The sequence below is a fragment of the Pleurodeles waltl genome, chromosome 3_1 (genome assembly GCF_031143425.1).
Source record: "Pleurodeles waltl isolate 20211129_DDA chromosome 3_1, aPleWal1.hap1.20221129, whole genome shotgun sequence".
Classification (NCBI taxonomy): Eukaryota; Metazoa; Chordata; class Amphibia; order Caudata; family Salamandridae; genus Pleurodeles; species Pleurodeles waltl.
This window is the reverse complement of record NC_090440.1, coordinates 1,031,526,233-1,031,544,699: the sequence shown is the minus strand read 5'-3', so window position 1 is coordinate 1,031,544,699 and position 18,467 is coordinate 1,031,526,233. Positions and strand designations below refer to the sequence as shown.

The 18,467-nt window shown below is 45.6% G+C and overlaps 1 protein-coding gene across 1 annotated transcript in view; it reads right to left on the bottom strand.

Annotated features, from left to right (window-relative positions):
* The window catches only part of LOC138284945 (glycerol-3-phosphate dehydrogenase 1-like protein), a 169,839-nt gene that overhangs the window by 82,780 nt on the left and 68,592 nt on the right, over positions 1-18,467 (bottom strand). Inside the window, exons 4-5 of the mRNA XM_069224293.1 lie at positions 18,123-18,261; positions 6,413-6,525 (exon numbers count right to left, since the gene is read on the bottom strand). Of these exons, the coding sequence (XP_069080394.1) occupies positions 6,413-6,525; positions 18,123-18,261 (252 nt within the window). The remainder of the gene's footprint in view (positions 1-6,412; positions 6,526-18,122; positions 18,262-18,467) is intronic.

The window sequence follows — 18,467 nt, the reverse complement described above, 5'->3', positions numbered from 1 at the left end:
GTGCAGGCTTATATTTTTTGTCAATGCGGGGTGTTAAAACCCTAGCTTTAACCGGCTCACTGAATATCTCATCCGCATGTTTTATCATGCCAGGTAGCATTGGGAGGCACTGCTATTGTGAGTGCGTGGAGGATAAGGTATTAAAAAGGAAATCCTCTTCCAAAGGCTCACTGTGCATAAGTAACCCGTGGTACGCTGCTGCCCAAGAAATAACCTGCGTGTATGTAGTAGTGTCTTCTGGTGGGGAAGGTTTGGAAGGATATAAGTCCGGGTCATTAGCAGTTATAGGATCTGGATCATACTGATCCCAAGGATCAACCTTATCACCATGAGAATATGTTTGTGAATGAGTTGGTAAAGGCAAAGGTGGTGGGCTAGTGGGTGGTGGCGAAAAAGAAAGTTGTGGTGAATGAGGGGGAGAAGTATGGATAGGTAATGGCTTCTCCTTCCATTTGAAAATCTTTGCTGGTGGTGGAGCAGTATCTAAATGTTCCTGAAAAGCCAACTTTATCTTCGTCTGCAAAGTAGGTGCAGTATTTATTCTGCCAGTCTCTTTATGGATATGGATCCTTGATTGTCTCTCATCCATGATTTCCAGAATGGGTTGAATCTCGTGGTCCTCAGCAACACATTCAGATGGTTTCAAAGATTTAGAGGACTGTTCGTCATATGATTTAGAGTTCTGCTTCAGATGGCTCGAAAATCCTTGTTCTTCTGAATAAGAAGACTTTTTCGGCTCTGAAAGATGACAGTTTTTTTTGGGGCCCGAAAATGCAGCCGGTTGTTTCGGCTTCGAGGCAGGACGTCGAGGCTTCGACTCCAAAGAGTGTAAACGTCGGGTCGGAAGTTGAGCTTTTGGTGGACTTGCTCGACTCTGGTATCGAAGGAGGAGTGGCCTTTTTTGGCACCGAACCCGAAGGTCGGTTGACGAGCATTTTCTTGCGGGTCGAACCATGGCTCTCTTGCAGTGGTTCACCCAAGGCCTTCGAGGACTTTTTAGGAGTGGTCGTAGGGGCAGTCGTACTCTTGTGCTGACCGGCAGCGATGAGTCTATCTTCCTCCGAGTCTTCTTCGGAGTCGGTGTCTCGGATGGAAACTGCCGTCTGCACCTGTTCTTCCTCCATGGTGTTGATAAACTCGGTACTCTTCAACGCCATTTCTAGTCTCCTGGCTCTCTGGTCACGCAGGGTCTTCTTGGATCGAAACGATTAACAGGCCTCACAATCCTCTTCTGGGTGATTGGGAGAGAGACACAGATTACATGCAAGATGTTGGTCTGTGTATGGAAATTTTGAATGGCATCGGGGACAAAATCGAAATGGAGTCCGATCCATAAGGCTTCGACGAGGTAGGCCCAAACAGGCCCAAATTGGGCGCTCGTGCCATGAATGGCGAAATTTGGTTTTCAACTGTACTATCAGTTCGACTATGGGTGGAAACACGATCAAAACAATACCGACGGTCAAAGAAAGTTATCTAAGCTTTCCGAATCTAAATCTCGGAGCGCGAGGAAACACGTCCGAACCCTACAACGGAAAGAAAACAATCTAACAATGGAGTCGATGCCCATGTGCAGGATGAGCGAGAGGAGGAGTCACTTGATCCTGTGACTTCGAAAAGACTTCTTCGAAGAAAAACAACTTGTAACACTCCGAGCCCAACATTAGATGGTGGAAGCAATGCATAGCATGTGTATCTGCAGCCACATCTGCCATCGAACATATATAATACATATATATATATATATATATATATATATATATATTTATATATATATAATAATAATACACAATATATATACGCATTATATATATATTATTAATTATACATGTTTTATATATATATATATATATATATATATATATATATATATATATATATATATATATATATATATAATAATGAAGTTATACATAGCTCTTCTAATAATAAAAAACTAGTTTTGAAACAAAAAAACACTGAAATTCAGCAATCCACCAACTATATGTAACTGGTGTAACTGACCTAAATAACGTATGCCACCACATTTCATATGTCATCAGCGATGTACTATGTGAAGTTATGAGCAGTGCATCATAGCTGTGCAAGTTATACTTAGGACAGCTATTTATAAGTGGAAATTTCAGTAGGATTTTGGTTTTAAAACTGTATTTTTTTTTTATCATTAAAAGACCGACGTATAATTCAACTTAACCCTTTTTTTCAGTGAATTTCCATCTTTTTTAATATAAAATTCAATTTTATGATATGATGGGCAGCCAACCCTTACACAGGCGGACAAAGTCTCACCGACTCGTACCCAATATTAACATTCTTTAAAAAAGATTCCACGAATGTTGCATGTAAATTGAAAATGTTATACTACATAACAGAGACATTTCAGTGCATGCATAAAAGTTAGATATATCAGTATAAACATCACGAGAAATATCACAAGCAGACAGAAGACACGTCAAATACAGTGAAATGGAAGCTTTACAGTAACGGAAAGCCAATGGACAATAAAATGCTACCTCCCGTTCGGGTTAAAGAGTCCCATTTCCACTACACTAGAAAAAACATTAGGAAACATTATAAATCAGAAACAGAATGTACACGAAAAAGCCACTTCCCTTTGGTAACCACATGTGAGTAAGTAAGAGGGATAGGTGCAAAGGGCTAACATCTCCCAGTAGAAAAAGTAAGAAGGTCAGGCAAACCAAACGGGCCAGTTTGCGACCTTGGGAACATATGTAATGGGCAACAACAGAACAGAAAGAGGTTGAACTGCATTACCTTGAATACAGATGCCAGCAAAAAGTCAAACACAGTTCAAATCCCACTGAAGAGTATGAGGGTACAAGTAAGGCAAACCTGCCACAAAATGTGCCACTAGTGGCAATTTTACCAGGGAAGGTTGGTCAAGAAGATGCACTCAGTTAGATAAAGCTTCCCAGTAATCTATAAATGTAGCCACCCCTAGACCCTTCTGTGCAAGAGACAATGGACACCTCAAGACGCTGCACAGGTTAGATGTAAAAGGATGAATGCCTTCCAACTCACAGAAATGCACAACCTTATTTCAGCTGCCAAAGTAGGATTTGGTGGCAGGCTTCCTGGCTACCAAGATTATATCTGTGACCTCATCTGAAGGGGAAAGGATTCTAGATAACACAGCTAAATCTCCATGGCTACAGCTGCAGTGTCTGAGGTGGAGAACCCAACAACCCTGCTGCAAGAGAAGGTGTGCTCTATAGGAGGGGAAAAGGCAGCTGAATGCTGAGTGTGAACAGATCAGAGAAACTGATTATCCTCACCCAATATGAAATACTCAGAACCAGCTGTACTTAATCATCCTGAGCTTCCTGTACAAATTTGAATAGAAACAGGATTGATTGCAATAGCAGCACTTGTGACCAACTGAACAAGGAAACATACCCCAGAGAACCATCTGCAATAATGTGTATGGTACAAAATTGAGTACACTCCCTGAACCAAGCTGTGATGAAGAGATCTAGAAAGAGAAACGCCAATCTGGTGATGATCGCCTCAGTCACCTCAAGGTGTAGCTCCCACTAGTGGTCCTCCGGCAAGAGAAAACTGAGAGCATCAGTTCTCACTGTAAGTAAGCCTTGTATATCCCTCAAGGGTACCAAACTCTAGGTGCCCTGGCAGCACTGAACCCTATGTCCCCCAGGGTTCCACACCATATGTCTCCCACCCAGGGGTACAGTGTAATGAGTCCTCTAAAGAGTACCGAACCCGGAGTTACCAATCTCTAGGTCCCCCAGGGTACTGAACCATAGGTCTCTCGGGGATCCCAAACAGAGGCTTCCCTGGCAGTAATGATCTCAATGTCCCCCCAGTGGGTACCCGGACCTAGGTCCTCCGGGAGTACCAAACCTTAGGTCCCTCAGGGCTACTGAGCAGTTGCCCCCTCTTAGATACCAAACCTTAGGTTACACTGGGATACCAAACATTTATCTCCGAGAGGTACAGAAACCTAGGTCCCCTTGGGGGTCCCAATCAGTGGGTCCCCAAGTGGTACAAAAGCTTTGGTCCACCAGGGGTGCCGAATCCTAGGTCCACTGGAGGTACTGAATATTAGTGCCTCCCGTGGGGTACTGAGCACTGGGTCCCCCAGGTGTACCAAATGCTAGGTTCTCCCGGGGGATTCAAATAGTGGCTCCCTTGGGGGTACTGAACCCAAGGTCTACCAGGGGTATCGATCTCTAGGCACCCAGGGGTACTGAACGCTAGGTTCTCCAAGGGATACAAAGTAGTGGGTCCCCTGGGGGTACTGAACCCTAGGTCCCCCAGGAATACTGCACACTAGGGCCCTGATTTATCAAGGATGTGTGTTGCCCTTGCAAGACCACTACCCAACCCAAACAAAATCCCAATCTTCTTGAAATATTTCAAGGAGGAATCGGGCTTCAACTCCAATAGCTACTCACTGTCAAAGGGCATGGGTATGAGCGTACCCTCTACATCGCCTAAAAATCTGAGGGCTTAATTACAAGCCTCATATGCTGCTGCTGGTGTGTCACTGTTTGTGAGGTAACAGCAGCGCATTGTGCAGGCCCATATCTACAAGGCCACACAAAGCCACTTGTGTGGCTTATTGTGGCCTAATAGATATGGTGTATGGCAGTCTTGTATATGTAAGACAAAAATGTATATACACAGTTCCACTACATGAGCCTATGATTCACAGGTTCCTGGGTGTTCAAATATTGAAGCAAGAGCCCTCACTCACCAACTGGTGACATGCTTCATCATAGGGCTGTGCTCCTCGTCAGGCCGGCACTGCAATGCCTGACGGGCCCCACAAGGGGGCACTTTGCCGGAGATCTTTTATATTAGTAACCAGCCGGTCAAAAAGTGTGGATATATAGGATTGGTATGAAAAAAGGGGTGCTGTTAAAAATGACTAGAGGTAAAACATAATTTATTGTGATATCCGACCTCTGTCCTGATTAAAAACAAGAGTGAAGGGAGGCAATAAATTAAGGTCTAAACTCCCCTCCAAAAATAAGAGATAAGTGTCAGTAGTTATCACTAATTCCTAAATTTAGAGTATAGTGAAGTAGATACAGGATCCCCTGTACTACTCTGAAATCATGGTCAACATGTTTCTCGCTCAATAGTCATAATGATCTGGTGCGATTCGTCAGGACCAATACACCTACCTAATCCTTAGAAAAAATAACCCATATTCGGGGAAGTTATATTTAGCAGGAACCCTCCTCATATTAGTGGATGGGCCCCATCGGGGAAAGCACCAAGCTTGCGTGGTCTAATGTGGTTTGTATATTAGCCACGATCAGCGGATCCACCTACTTCGGCTTGAAGCCCCCGGAACCACATTGGACCACGCAAGCTTGGTGCTTTCCCTGATGGGGCCCATCCACCCATGACACGTGTCAGGGGTTGCTTTACTCATTCCAGGTTGGCTTGGATGGTATTTGACCAGTCCAAAGCTGTAATACTGTGCCTGGAGTGGTAAATGGCTTTTGTCATTTTACAGCTCGGCGTGGATGACACTGTGTCAATCCTATGCTTAAAGATTTTGCTGTACAAATGGCAAAAGACTTTGTCGTTATCTAGCTCGGCGTGGATAGCACTGTGTTGATCCTATGCTTAAAAACTTTGCTTGATGAGCAGACATTTGAGGTGAGCAAATCTAGAGTGTCGCTGGTGTTGCAGGGTGCTCATTACTAGAGCTGCTCTCCACCTAAATTTGGGAACGTCCCAGAGTTCTCCTTTGTTTTTTGCATATATATATATATATATATATATATATATATATACATACACTATCTCTGTTCGTTATTATGGGTGCTAACTTGATCCAAGCACAAGTGATATTTGTGCTGGGACTCGTTCGTTTTTGCACCGAGTCAACATATGTGCACAAACATATGGTGAATATCGTACACAAATGGCAATTACGCCATTACGCACAGGTTTGCATCAGCTTTTACCATCATAAGAAATTCTGGCAGTGACTGCCAATGAAAATACAGAACTAGTGCAATAAGCCTTCAGCTCCAAATGTGGACTGGAAGCTGTAGCAAGCACACATACAATCTGTATCCCTTTTAGCACTGACTCATGCGTCTAAATGGCCCTGTAAGTGATGTGCTTATTATTACTGTAGTGACATAATTACTTGTAAGGCCACATGAGCTTTCCACACTTAATAATGATTTTAATTAGAGTAAACTTTGATTTTTGACCATTCTGTATCAACATAGTTCTCCCACAGACACAGAAAGGATAAAAAGCTGTGATATATTAGATAATTCATTGTAAAACCTAAGAACCACATATACTGCACCTTGATTTACTATTAAATCTTAATTAATCAAAATAGTAGACAATAATAAATGGTTCATCTACCATGAAAAGCAGCCCTGATTCAACCTACCTTCAAAGCCCCACAGAGCTCCACCGTGTCACAGTCCTCGACCACAGTAATCCTGAAGTTTGGGGTCTGCATTAAATCTTTGAAGATGGCACCGTGCTGCTTATTTGTGCACCCTGTGAAAAGAAACAATGTTTTGTGGGAGTTACAGTGAATTTTAATATGGTGTACAACGTGTACAACGCAAATACGCACAAACCCTTTTCATCCTCTTCTAATATGTATTGCTCGTTATACCAAACTTGGGTTCTAAAGGGTGGGGGCGTAAATGAGATGATGGGAAACACCTTGTCAGTAGTTGCTAGTAATGCTCCTACATTGATTACTCACACCCATAAGGAGTCTGAAGACCTTTCTTTCAATTTCACAGTTTTTTCACAAACATACAAATTCAATAACATCATACACATACATTGAAAAATAGGGCTTTTCAAGATATAATCAAATTAAGATGCAACTGCATACTGGTTGCCTGTGACATGTGGGAATCAAGACGCTGCAAGAAGAGCTTTGATAAAAAATTTAACTTGTCTTGTTCTTGGAACTCAGGAGTAAGCAGGATACTATAAATGTTAAGTCACACTAATTGTTTTGTGTGAATAGAGCCAAACCTTTCCAGACTAGACACTTTGGGCCAGAGTTACTAAAAAGTGGCGCAGCACAGTGCTGCGCCAGAATTTGCATCGCTGCGTCACTTTAGAAACACAGGGATGTACTGTATTTACTAAAATATGGCGTACCCGTGTTTCCCCCTGCACCAGTGCTAAATTTAGCAGGCAGCACCAAAACAGGAACCCTCTGCGTAGAGGGCATTGACCGTTTATGTTAAAGAAGTTGTTCCTTCCTGCACATAAACAATCTACAAAGGTGATCTGTCACTTCTATGTGTGCTGCAGAGTGCAGCACACATAGAAGTAACAAATAGTCATTTTTGAATGATTGTTTATGTGCCGGAAGGGGCACCTTCCTGCACATAAACATTCATTCATGCCCTTTTGCTCTTTCTATGTGTGCCGCAGAATGCACCACACATAGGAAAAGTGAAAACGATGAGGAAAAAAAGTATTCCTCCTCGTTCTGCCATGCTAACACCACCCCTGGGTTAGTTTTTGGCACTGCCACAGATTTACGCCTTCTTGTAAATCTGGGGCAGCGTCAAAAGCAATGGGTGTTGCGGTGGAAGGTCCACTGCAACACCCATTGCACGCCCCTGCAGCAAACTGCTTCGGAGTGGCTATATTTACAAGGTGGGGTAAGTCACAAAAAAAAGGCTTAGCGCCACCTTTTGAACGTGGCACACTGCACAGCACCACCGGAACGTCACAAAAAGTGACGCTCGTGTGGTGCTAGGGCCTTGTAAATCTTGCCCTTAAATTGGAGTGATCGAAAATAAAGATGGAATGTGACTCTTTTTTCATGTAGCCCTCTTGCATCAGTCTCCACCATTCCCCGATACTTGAGATTCTTTCCAGTGGACACAATTCTATATGTAGGTAAGGTGCTATGTAGAAAATTTCTTCTGAATGACTGTGCTGTGGCCTAAGAAGTGAGGCTGAGCATACTACTTTATTAATCTCTCTACAATACCACAGTAGATCCATGCTGTTGGATTTATCCATGTCTCTGTACAATTGCAGTTTGGGCCCTGTACATAAAAGAAGAACTGGAACAAGTAAAGGGCAGTACTATATAGGGTATAGGAGGATGACATATCTTATGCACTATTTTCACTGAGAAGTCAAGGAGTCAGTCATCGGCGATGTCTCTGTTCTGGATATCCGCACACCATGGGATGCAGTGGGTTCAGAAGCAGGACTGCCCCGCATTTCGGAGTCATCCAGGGTTGACAGATAGCCCCTCAAAGGCTGCCAGATATCTTTTGGGGACGAGGTCGGAGGTTGCAGAGAGGTGTATATCTCACTGGCCATGTCAGTGTTGTGCTCGCTTAACTTGTTATTTTCTCATTCAGGTGGCCTGTGGCAGCACTGTCCCTCATAAGCACTCCGATGAGGTGGAACTTTCAGCTAATATCGGCCTATGGGACTGAGAGACGTGGTGCAGGACTCCAGCTATTAGTGGGTGCTGCCGACCCCTCTGGCCCACTGAGGTGCTGATTGCAGAGCCCTGACTTAACTTCTCCATTTGCCTGGAGTCTGACACCCCTACTTGGGTTCTGTACCTGTGCATTTGCCCAATTTTCTACCTAACACAAATGTATATTAAACAGCGCTTCTAGCACTTCCAAAGGCAATTTCATTAGCGCTTTGGGGACACATGATCCCGCCAGCATTGGCCTTTTGAATCATATAAGGGTGTAAGGTCCCAGTCAGCAGACTTGATTGGACTTTGCAAGCATCCATATTGTACTGGTTCCCCCCAGTCTTATACAACAATACAATCCTTGCAAGGTCACTCTTCTGAGGAAGAGGAAGTTTCATATTTTCCATTTGACAATCAGGTTTGCGAAGTGGTGGATGCCTCAACTTCTAGAGGGGTGCCTTACACCATGGCACCCTATGAGAAGACTTTGCAACAGTTCATGGGAAGCTGTAATGTATCCCTCTTCAGGAGAAGAACCTCCTGGACCTTCGGTCTCACTACCTCTTCGGCAACCATGGGCAAAGCCTTACAAGGTGGGCGCAAAGCATAAACATACACAAGGGGTAGATACGGATGCCTTTGATAGGCTTAAGAGGACATTCCTGTCCCACAGGGCTTTTCCCTCAGATACCCTCACGACACCTGCCCAAGACGGGGAAGCAGATTTTGAGACAGGCGACCCTTCTCCACCCATGGCCCTCTCTCCAGCCCTGGAGGGCACAGACAATTCACAAGGAGACTCAGATGGTGACCTAGGTCACTCAAGGCATTGGAGGTCCTCCTTGGGGGATTCTACCCAGGCCCCAGCCTCTACTAATGAAGTGCCTACTGCCGCGTTTGTTGGACTCAGACGATCTCTTTCACCCTAGATCTACAGAGTGGGTTGCCGGTGACAAAGTGCCATCTTATGTTGCAGGCCGCCTTAGAAAGCTCATGGATAAAGAAGTGCACAACCATCTTAGAGCGGAGTGCCCTCGTCGCCCCCTTAGAGGGAAAGATTGCTCTTTCTCCCAAATTGGATCCCTAAATGGCCTCTTTCTTGGCCATATATATTTGCAACCCAAAAAAAGGGCATTGACAGGTCCTGGTACTTCTGCCAAGATAAACGTCTGGATGTCACAGGCCCCTAAACAAAATATTGGAAAAGCCAGAGGAGGCTAAGGCCTCTGGATCCCTGGTTTCACCTGACATACTCTCTGACTGGGCTCCGCCTGCCGTAATCCTGTTAGGGAATGATAACTGTGCCTGTTGACTGAACGCTGACGTTCTCTACACATCAAGGTTCTCTCCTAACTTGGGGATTTAGCCACCTCTGAGACAGAAGCAGTGGCACAAAACTATCTTTTTGGTGATCAGTTTGTTAAAGTGCTGGGCAAATGTATTCCCACTTTCTCCTCCCTGGACAAGGCACAGGCATTGATGAAACAGATTTTTACCCCTAGGGTTTTCGCTGGGGCTGGTCCTGGCAAGGGGTGCTTAACTGGCCGTTTCATCTTCCAAGCCCCTTCCAGAGGACAAGGCTCTAGGCACTGGAAATGGCAGGACTCGCCCAAAGTGAGTATATTCCTTTCTTCCCTCATAGATGCAGGTGGCAGACTGACACTATTACACAACTGTCATGTGCTCACGACAGAGCATGGGTGCTCCAAAGGGTACAGGATTTTCATGTAGAGTTCTACAGCTCTCCCCACCAAGCAGCGACTCCCCCCACTCAGTGACTTAGAACTGGTTGATCAGGAAGTCAGAGCTCTTCTGGTCAAAGGGGCAATTACCCCCACTTCACTTCACCCAGCGGGCATCTTCAGCCTTCTTTTCCTGGTGGAGAAGAGAGATGACCGTCAATGGCCAGTCATCAATCCGAAGATTTTCAACTAGTGGCTGGTATTCAGCCACTTCAAAATGGAGGATATTCACCTCCTTCCTGACCTGCTTCGCCAGGGTGACTGGTTGGTCTGGCTGGACCTCAAGGACACCAACCTGGCCATTAACATGTATCCCCCTCCTCGGCGATTCCTTCAGTTCAGTTGGGGGGAACATGTGTTTGAGTCCACAAAGCTACTATTCGGTCTCTCCTCAGCACCTTGGTGTTTTACCAAGGTTTCAAACCTGCAATATAGTATCTAAGAGCCATGGGAACCTGCCTTATCGTCTGTCTCAACAACTTGCTCATGGACCAGTGCCCATGGAAACTGTCAGAATACCGTCAACTGGCGATCTCACTCCTGGAGTCGTTGGGGTTTGTAATCAGTGAAGGCAAGTCTCAGCTGATACTGTCCCAACAGTTGACATTCCTGGAATTCGTGGTAGACTCTGTAGTAGCTACTCTAAGTCTCTTTTCCAAGAAGGTGGCCAAGATCAAGCAGGCATTACAGGATACCCTCAAGAAGGAGACAACCTCTTTTTAACAGCTTGCGAGGATTGTGGACCTCCTCTCGTCGTCAGTACACACCATCTTTCCCGGGCCTTTAATCTATTGAATGCTTCAGCACCTGAAAGCATCCCATCTTTGGAAGGGATTAACATACTCAGAAGTAATTTCGCTCTCAATGGAAGCCAAACAGAGGATGAGATGATGGTTGGTCCATATTGAATCCTGGAAAGAGAGAGCCATATTTGGATCCAATCCAGACATAGGGCCTGATTACAACTTTGGCGGAGGGGGCCAATACGTCCCAAATGTGACGGATATCCCGCCCGCCGTATTACGAGTTCCATAGGATATAATGGACTCGTAATACGGCGGGCGGGATATCCGTCACATATGGGACGGATTAACCCCCTCCGCTAAAGTTGTGATCAGGCCCATAGTCATCATATCCAACGCAAGCAGGGCGAGCTGGAGAGCTTGCTGCAGAGAGTTATCGCAAGAACAGAAGCATCAACTGTTTAGAGCTATTGGCGGGGTCCTTCCCAACCGCTTTTGGATCAAAGAAAAAATTCCATGCTTTGTTCTTTTAAAGACAGAAAACTTTTCAGCAGTCCGTTATGTCAATCATCTTGGTGGAACCAGATCCAAAATACTCTCAGACCTGGCTAGGAACCTCTGGGAATTCTGTCTCAACAGCCGAATTTTATTGACAGTGGAATGCCTGCCAGGAGCCTGGAACGAAATTGCGGACTGGAACTCCAGACTTCTCTCAGATGCCAGCATGTGGAAACTACAGATACGGGTATTTCAAACCCTAGCAGAGATATGGGGCCCATTTTTGGTGGACTTATTCACCTTTTGCCTGATTCATCAGATGGACAAGTTCTTCAATTGGAAGCTGAACCCTTTGCAGCAGCCACGGATGAGTTACTCCAGAATTGAAGCAAAGAGCGGGGTTATGCATTCCCTCCCTTCTCTATGATAACACGGATATCTGTGCAACTGTGACGTCAGCAAGCGGATAGTGTACGGGTGACACCCTTTTGGAGATCTCAAGTATGGTATCCAGTTCTGATGGAACTTTCTTGGGATTCTCCTATCTGTCTATCCCTGTTTCAGGATCTCTTGCAAGATTCTTGAGGAAAGTCCCAGAGGTTGATTCAGGAAGTATCCCTGAGTCTGATGGCATGGTGATTACTGGAAATTATGGACCGTCCCAGATCTTTTGGAACAGGCTAAATCTTTTCTCTCCAAAGCTTGGACAAACTCTGCCTCAAAGTGATATAGATCAGCTCGGTCCTGTTGGAGCGGTTGGTGTAATCAGAGGGGTTTGGATCTCATGGGGTCTGACAGTGTCCATATTATGAACTTCCCTTCCGAACTGGCTAACCAGGGTATGGCTTACAGATCAGTAAATGCTTTTAGGTCGGCCACTTCACCAGAATTGAGTAAACAAGAAACAAATAATCCAAACTTTCCTGATGGAGTAGGGCCAACTACAAATAACGCTCATGTGGGGTACAAGTCAGATTCATGAGTAAGACCTGTAGCGGTTCGATGCAGCACTAGACAGAGCTATAAACATACTGCTTGGAACATAAGGATTTGAGATATGAGTGAAACAAACTGTAATGGCCAAGTCCATAGCAGAAACACTTAAACATTCAGCTGTTTTTGTAACTTTTGTCACTTCACTCTCACTTAATGGAGTGGAAGCAGTTGGGGGCTGCTAAACATCAAGTGAACACAAGGAAACACCGTGCTGGAGAGAAATACATCAGATGTCAGTTGCAGGCCTTCTGTGAACCTAATTAAAATGCATAAATTAACAAGCAGGGGGGAGGAGGAGGCAGTCACCGCCAGTGGATAGGGAGCGAGCGGAGGTACCAGGGAAGCCGGAGAGAACAGGGGGAGGAGAGCGAGTAACGGTAGCTGGAGAGGACAGGAGGAGGAGACCAGAGCCGAGGGCAGGGGAGTGGACAAGCACCAGCCGGGCAGGTCCAAGGCTGCGGGAGGCAGAGGAAGGCGCACTGCAGAAGCAGCTTGCAGCAGAAGCAGAGCAACCAAAGCAAAAACGGGGTGGGAGGAGGCCTCAGCAGCCTTAAATAAATAGGGAGGAGACGCATGGGCACAGGATATGAAGAAAGAAATGCGCTCTTAGCTAGTGAGAACACCAGAACTCCTGAGGAGGACTCATAGACAAAGAAAAAAGAAGTTCCTAAATAGATCATAAAATGAGGGATAGTGGAGGGATAGTGTACTTGGACGGTGCTCTCGGGGAGGGGAAAACACAGGAAGAGGCATGACAAATGCATGTCATGGACAAATGGGGATAAAGACTGGGAGAGTGACGATGGAGCTAGCATATAGGAAGCCTCCGGCTAGACTGAAGCCCACAAAGTAGATGGAGACAGTGCAGGGACCTAAAAAACAATACTGATGGAAAAACCTCCCCTTCTCCTATAACTAGTGTTAATTTGAGCCAATGATTTCTGATGCTAGGCAAAGGCACTTAATTGTCAGCATCGGCACTCCTGACACTGCCCCATGGTGATGCTGTTTGTCTAATTTAGAGATGAGCCCAACAACAGTTGTTTATTAATTAAACATAGATTTAAAAATGTCTAATATCTGCCACCCACACCATTCTTTTAGCTTTGGGGGACCTGAAGTAGTCTGCATAGCCACACTTGCGGGAGTGTGGTTAGTAGTTGTGTTAATACTGTAACTGACAGCGTTGGCAGAGGCAATCTGTGGTGCAAGCTGCAGCGATTTCCTGACGAGGGTAAAATTAAGGACTGTCTATAGATATTTAATGTCTCAACCGAAGCAATTTGGTAGTATGAATACAGGGCAAAATGTACCAAGCTGCTAAAGTGAAGCTGAAAAAGTTTCATTAATATAGAACCTTGAGCAAAGCTTTTAAATGATAATTCTCTATTTTATTTTATGTCTCAAGCCCATCACCTTAACATTCTCAACATGGTAATGTATAAAATGTCAAGCGTCAGAAAAGTTTATAATAAGCACAAATCTGACAGTCAGGCTCTAGGGCTGCCCATCCACTTCTTGCTTTGCGTTGCACGGGTATGAAGCTGGGGTCCACCAGCCATCACTACAAAGAATGCAGAGATCAAATTATTCCTGGCTTCATAGTCTGAAGGCTTTGTGTGAGAAAACGAGACAGTGGATAACACTTGGGGGCCACATATAACAAATTTTCATGCTGTGCAGCCAGCCACCTTGCAGCGCTGCAGGAACGGAAAAGGCAGGAATGCGCTTTATTTAACCTGTTGTTTCCTTGTTCTGGCACACTTTTGGCTGCCTAGCGCCAACACAAGCACCCTTGCGCCATGATGCAAGGGTGCCTGCATTGCAGGCACGATTGTTTTTGTGCAGGAAGTGGCACCTTCCTGCACAAAAACAATCCTCAGAGGCAGTTTTCCGTTTCTATGTGTGCTGCAGAATGTGTGCAACCGAGTGCTTAATTTGCAAATAAAAACGTGCCGGTGCTGAAAACCCTCCTGTTAAACCCGCATCTGCTGCAATTAAATGTGGGCACACCGAAACTGAGGCAGCGTAATCCTGAAGCTATCTCGGGCCTCTTTAATCAATATAAAGCCACTCCCTGACCCTTCAGTTCACGTTTACAGCTTTCTGCTTTCTACCTTTGTGACGCTTTTTCATTTTTCTCTTCCTCCGTCTTTCCCATATGTGTGTTTTGCTCGCACCAAATGCTTGACACAGAAGAATAAGCGCCGGCCCTCAAAAATAAGTGGCAGTGCTCGGCACCGGAAACAACAAGCACAAATTAAGCACTGTACTGCCAATTCTGTAATATAGATAGCACTTTCACAAATTTAGCACAAGCGCTAACATCAGAGGGTGTACTGTAATCTACCTGCAGGCACAAAGGGAACGATGCTCACAGGAGGCCCACGGACAGTGTGCCACAAACAGATGGCGTACTGTAAGTGTGCCCCTTGATGGCAGCCCTCTGGACCCTCCTTGACATCCCTTGCAGGCGGGTGCAGTCACTCACTGTACCCACCTGCAAGGGGATCTCTCACCCCTCTTAACAGAGCAATCAGGTTGCCACCTGCACGGAGCGGCTGCTACAAAGCCGCTCCGTATTTAACTTGAATGTGCTGCCGTCAGGGTAGCGCGAGCTCGTGTCTGCCTTGGGGGCAGCACATTCAGTCTAGTATGGCACAGTCTCCTTATTTGCACAGCGCCCACCTTTTGAAAGGTCACCTGGGAGCAAAGAAGGAACGTGCACCGTATGTGTAATACGAGCCCAGATTAGCAACCGCACACTACTGACAGCACTCGCACTCCTCACAGAGCAGCAGTTACATAACAGGCCACTAGAGAGCACTATCATAGACTAGAGGGGGACACACTGTCAACATCACTCGTATACTCTTCACAACCTGTGCACACCCCACTCAGACCCCTCGGAGAGCAGCAGCCTCACACTAAGAGCGCGCTCACACTCCTCACACAGCAGCAGGCACAGGTTTGTACTATCAACAGCAACCAAACCCCGGGCCACATTGGCTATTTACTCCACCAGGCATTTCCCCCCTGTGGGCTGCAGCGACTGGTGGACATTGTTGAAGCTTGAGGGCTGAGCTGCCAACTCTATCTACAGCTCCCTGTGGTTTATGGCAGAAGGCACAGCAGATGCAAAAAGAGACAGAGGGCCTGATTACAACTTTGGAGGAGGTGTTAATCCGTCACAAAAGTGACGGTAAAGTGCCGGATATACCACCAGCCTTATTACGAGTCCATTATATCCTATGGAACTCGTAATACGGCTGGTGGTATATCCGTCACATTTGGGACGGATTAACACCTCCTCCAAAGTTGTAATCAGGCCCAGAGTCTGCACGAGAAAGAGGGTGCTTGAGGGAGAAAACAAATGAATGCACAACGGGAGGAACCGGAGGGCTATGTTTGAACATTTTTGCCAGTATTGCCTTTATGTGACCATTCTTCCGCTTTCAGAGTCGCAGTCACACACTTCTACGAGAAGCACTCTCACCCCCTCAAGGACTAGCAGGGATACAACACGGAAGCACCAGCACACTGTCACACGAGTCCACTACCGGACGCACGGTCACTCCCCTCACAGACTAGTGCCCCACAATCCAGACCACATCTCACTCCCCTCACAGACTAGTGCCCCACATTCCAGACCACATCTCACTCCCCTCACAGACTAGTGCCCCACAATCCAGACCACATCTCACTCCCCTCACAGACTAGTGCCCCACAATCCAGACCACATCTCACTCCCCTCACAGACTAGTGCCCCACATTCTAGACCACATCTCACTCCCCTCAGACTAGTGCCCCACAATCCAGACCACATCTCACTCCCCTCACAGACTAGTGCCCCACAATCCAGACCACATCTCACTCCCCTCACGGACGAGCAGTAACGTGCTAACTGGTGCACTATCACACCTCTCCAAATCTACATGCAATGCTGACAGCATTCATACCTGTCAAAAAGTAATACTTACACATGACACACCCCTCACAGAGCAGAGGTTCCACACTAGTGACCACACTCTCACATCCCTCTAATATTAGTAGACACACACCACCGGTAGCATTCTCACATCCTTCACAAACTAGCAGCACAGCCAATCAGTCCAGCTTATCAGTCAAATTGCCGCTTCAATCATTGTAAGTTTGTGGGTGTTGTATTGTGGATTGGTGAGTGAGTGAATAAAAGGATGAGTAAATAGGTGGATGAAGAGATGCATGAGTGCAAGGACGAGTGTCTAAATGCATGGATTATAAACAATTAAGAAGAGGGACTGTATGGATGGAAATATAGAAGCTCTTCCAGTTGTAAGCCAGACCTACTGGCTTTGCCAAAAAAATGTATTCTGCAGTGAGCGGTCTACAGGACAGCATGATCTCCCTCTCTACGTCGGTTGTTCCTACTCACTTTATTTTTGTTGCAAAGTGCTACCAGGTTACTTGCCCCCCATTTTTGGGGAAAGCGCATACTTGTTTTTAACTTAAAAAAAATAAAATTAAAATAAAGCTGTAATATGGCCATACGCTATTAAAAAGTTATTTTAGAAATGTCTTCCATGAGTCACAACACATGCATATGTGCACACATCAAAACGCACCCATGCTCAAGTGTCACAAGTCATGTGCCACGACCCAAGTGTGCACATGGGTCAGGACACATGCGTGCACGTCAACAGTTATCTAGGAATGGATTTTCCTCGGTAGAAAACCCATTGGAAAACTGCCAGCTGTCTTGACACATAGATTTGCATGCAACCCCTATAAATAATTTGCAAAGTCAACAGCTCTGCCGTTCAGAGCTGAGACCTATTGGTTTTGGCAATGCTTGTTTTTATTTGTCTTTGACTCAAGTTGATTGCTGGTACCCATCACACACAGTTCCGACTAGCAGCCTACCTACTGTGCAATTCTGTATCAAGCTGAACAAACAGCCTAATATGACCCTGACCAAATGCTGTGTTAACTGGACTACACAACCCAGTACACTGGCAAAGCAAAATAATACTTCATTTGGTTAACAGGTTGATGTTAGGAACGGAAGGCAGTGTCTTGTGGTATATACTTAAGCATTACTGCTCATTACTGAAGGCGTCGATTATTGTTAATTGCCCAGCACTCAATTATGGCCCGGCCTGAAAGCGAGGATGTATGAGAGGAAGAGTATTAAAAATGCTATTAACGCCCAACAGCATGAGAGCTGCAGGAATATTATCACCCAACCTCCTAATCTCAACCTCGTCAAACCGCCCTGGGCTCCTGTCTCCCGCATGCCTGATTCACTCTGTCAATGAGACTCGGCGGGTAAATAAAGGCAGTCAGCGCCCGCATTCTATTCTGATTGGCTGAACCAGTCCGAGCCTCCCATACCTGCCGCTGGCTCAAGATGCTGTCAGCAATTCAAAAGGCTGGATGATTACGCCAGGGTTGATGACATAAATCGTAATTATCTAAGGGTCAAACGATCATAGGATAACAGAAGTTCAAACTTAATAACAATCACTCTTTCTGCTATTTTTACATTTAACAAAACTGAACGCCTTTCACGCACAAAATAAGCCAAGGCAAACATGTATTCTGAGGCCTTGTCAGTGAAAAGAATGTAATTATGCATGGATTGTAAATAATTACTCGTGTGTAGGAAGGGAAATGAGGCCGCGTGATAGTGCCTTGCAATAAAATGCTAATTACCGATTGTTGTTTCACAGAACTTTTCATCAGCCACTTCACTGGCTATGTTGGCCCCCATCAGAACACTGACTTCAATGCCAAGTTTCTCTCGAATGATGTCTGATATGAGCTTCAAGCCGTCCGGACCTTCATCCACCCCCTGCAAGGACAGATGTGAACATTTGTATTCTTTCAAAGGGACATCTGGGACTGGAGAAGAAGGAATATTTTGTTCAAAAGAATCGAGCATATCCAGTGCACTCAGCGGGTGCTGGCAATCATTGTTAGGGGCCGGGACTTATTTTTTCATCACCAGTCTTAGACCCAGAGCATGAGAGAGAGAGAGAAAGTAAGGGAAAATAAAAG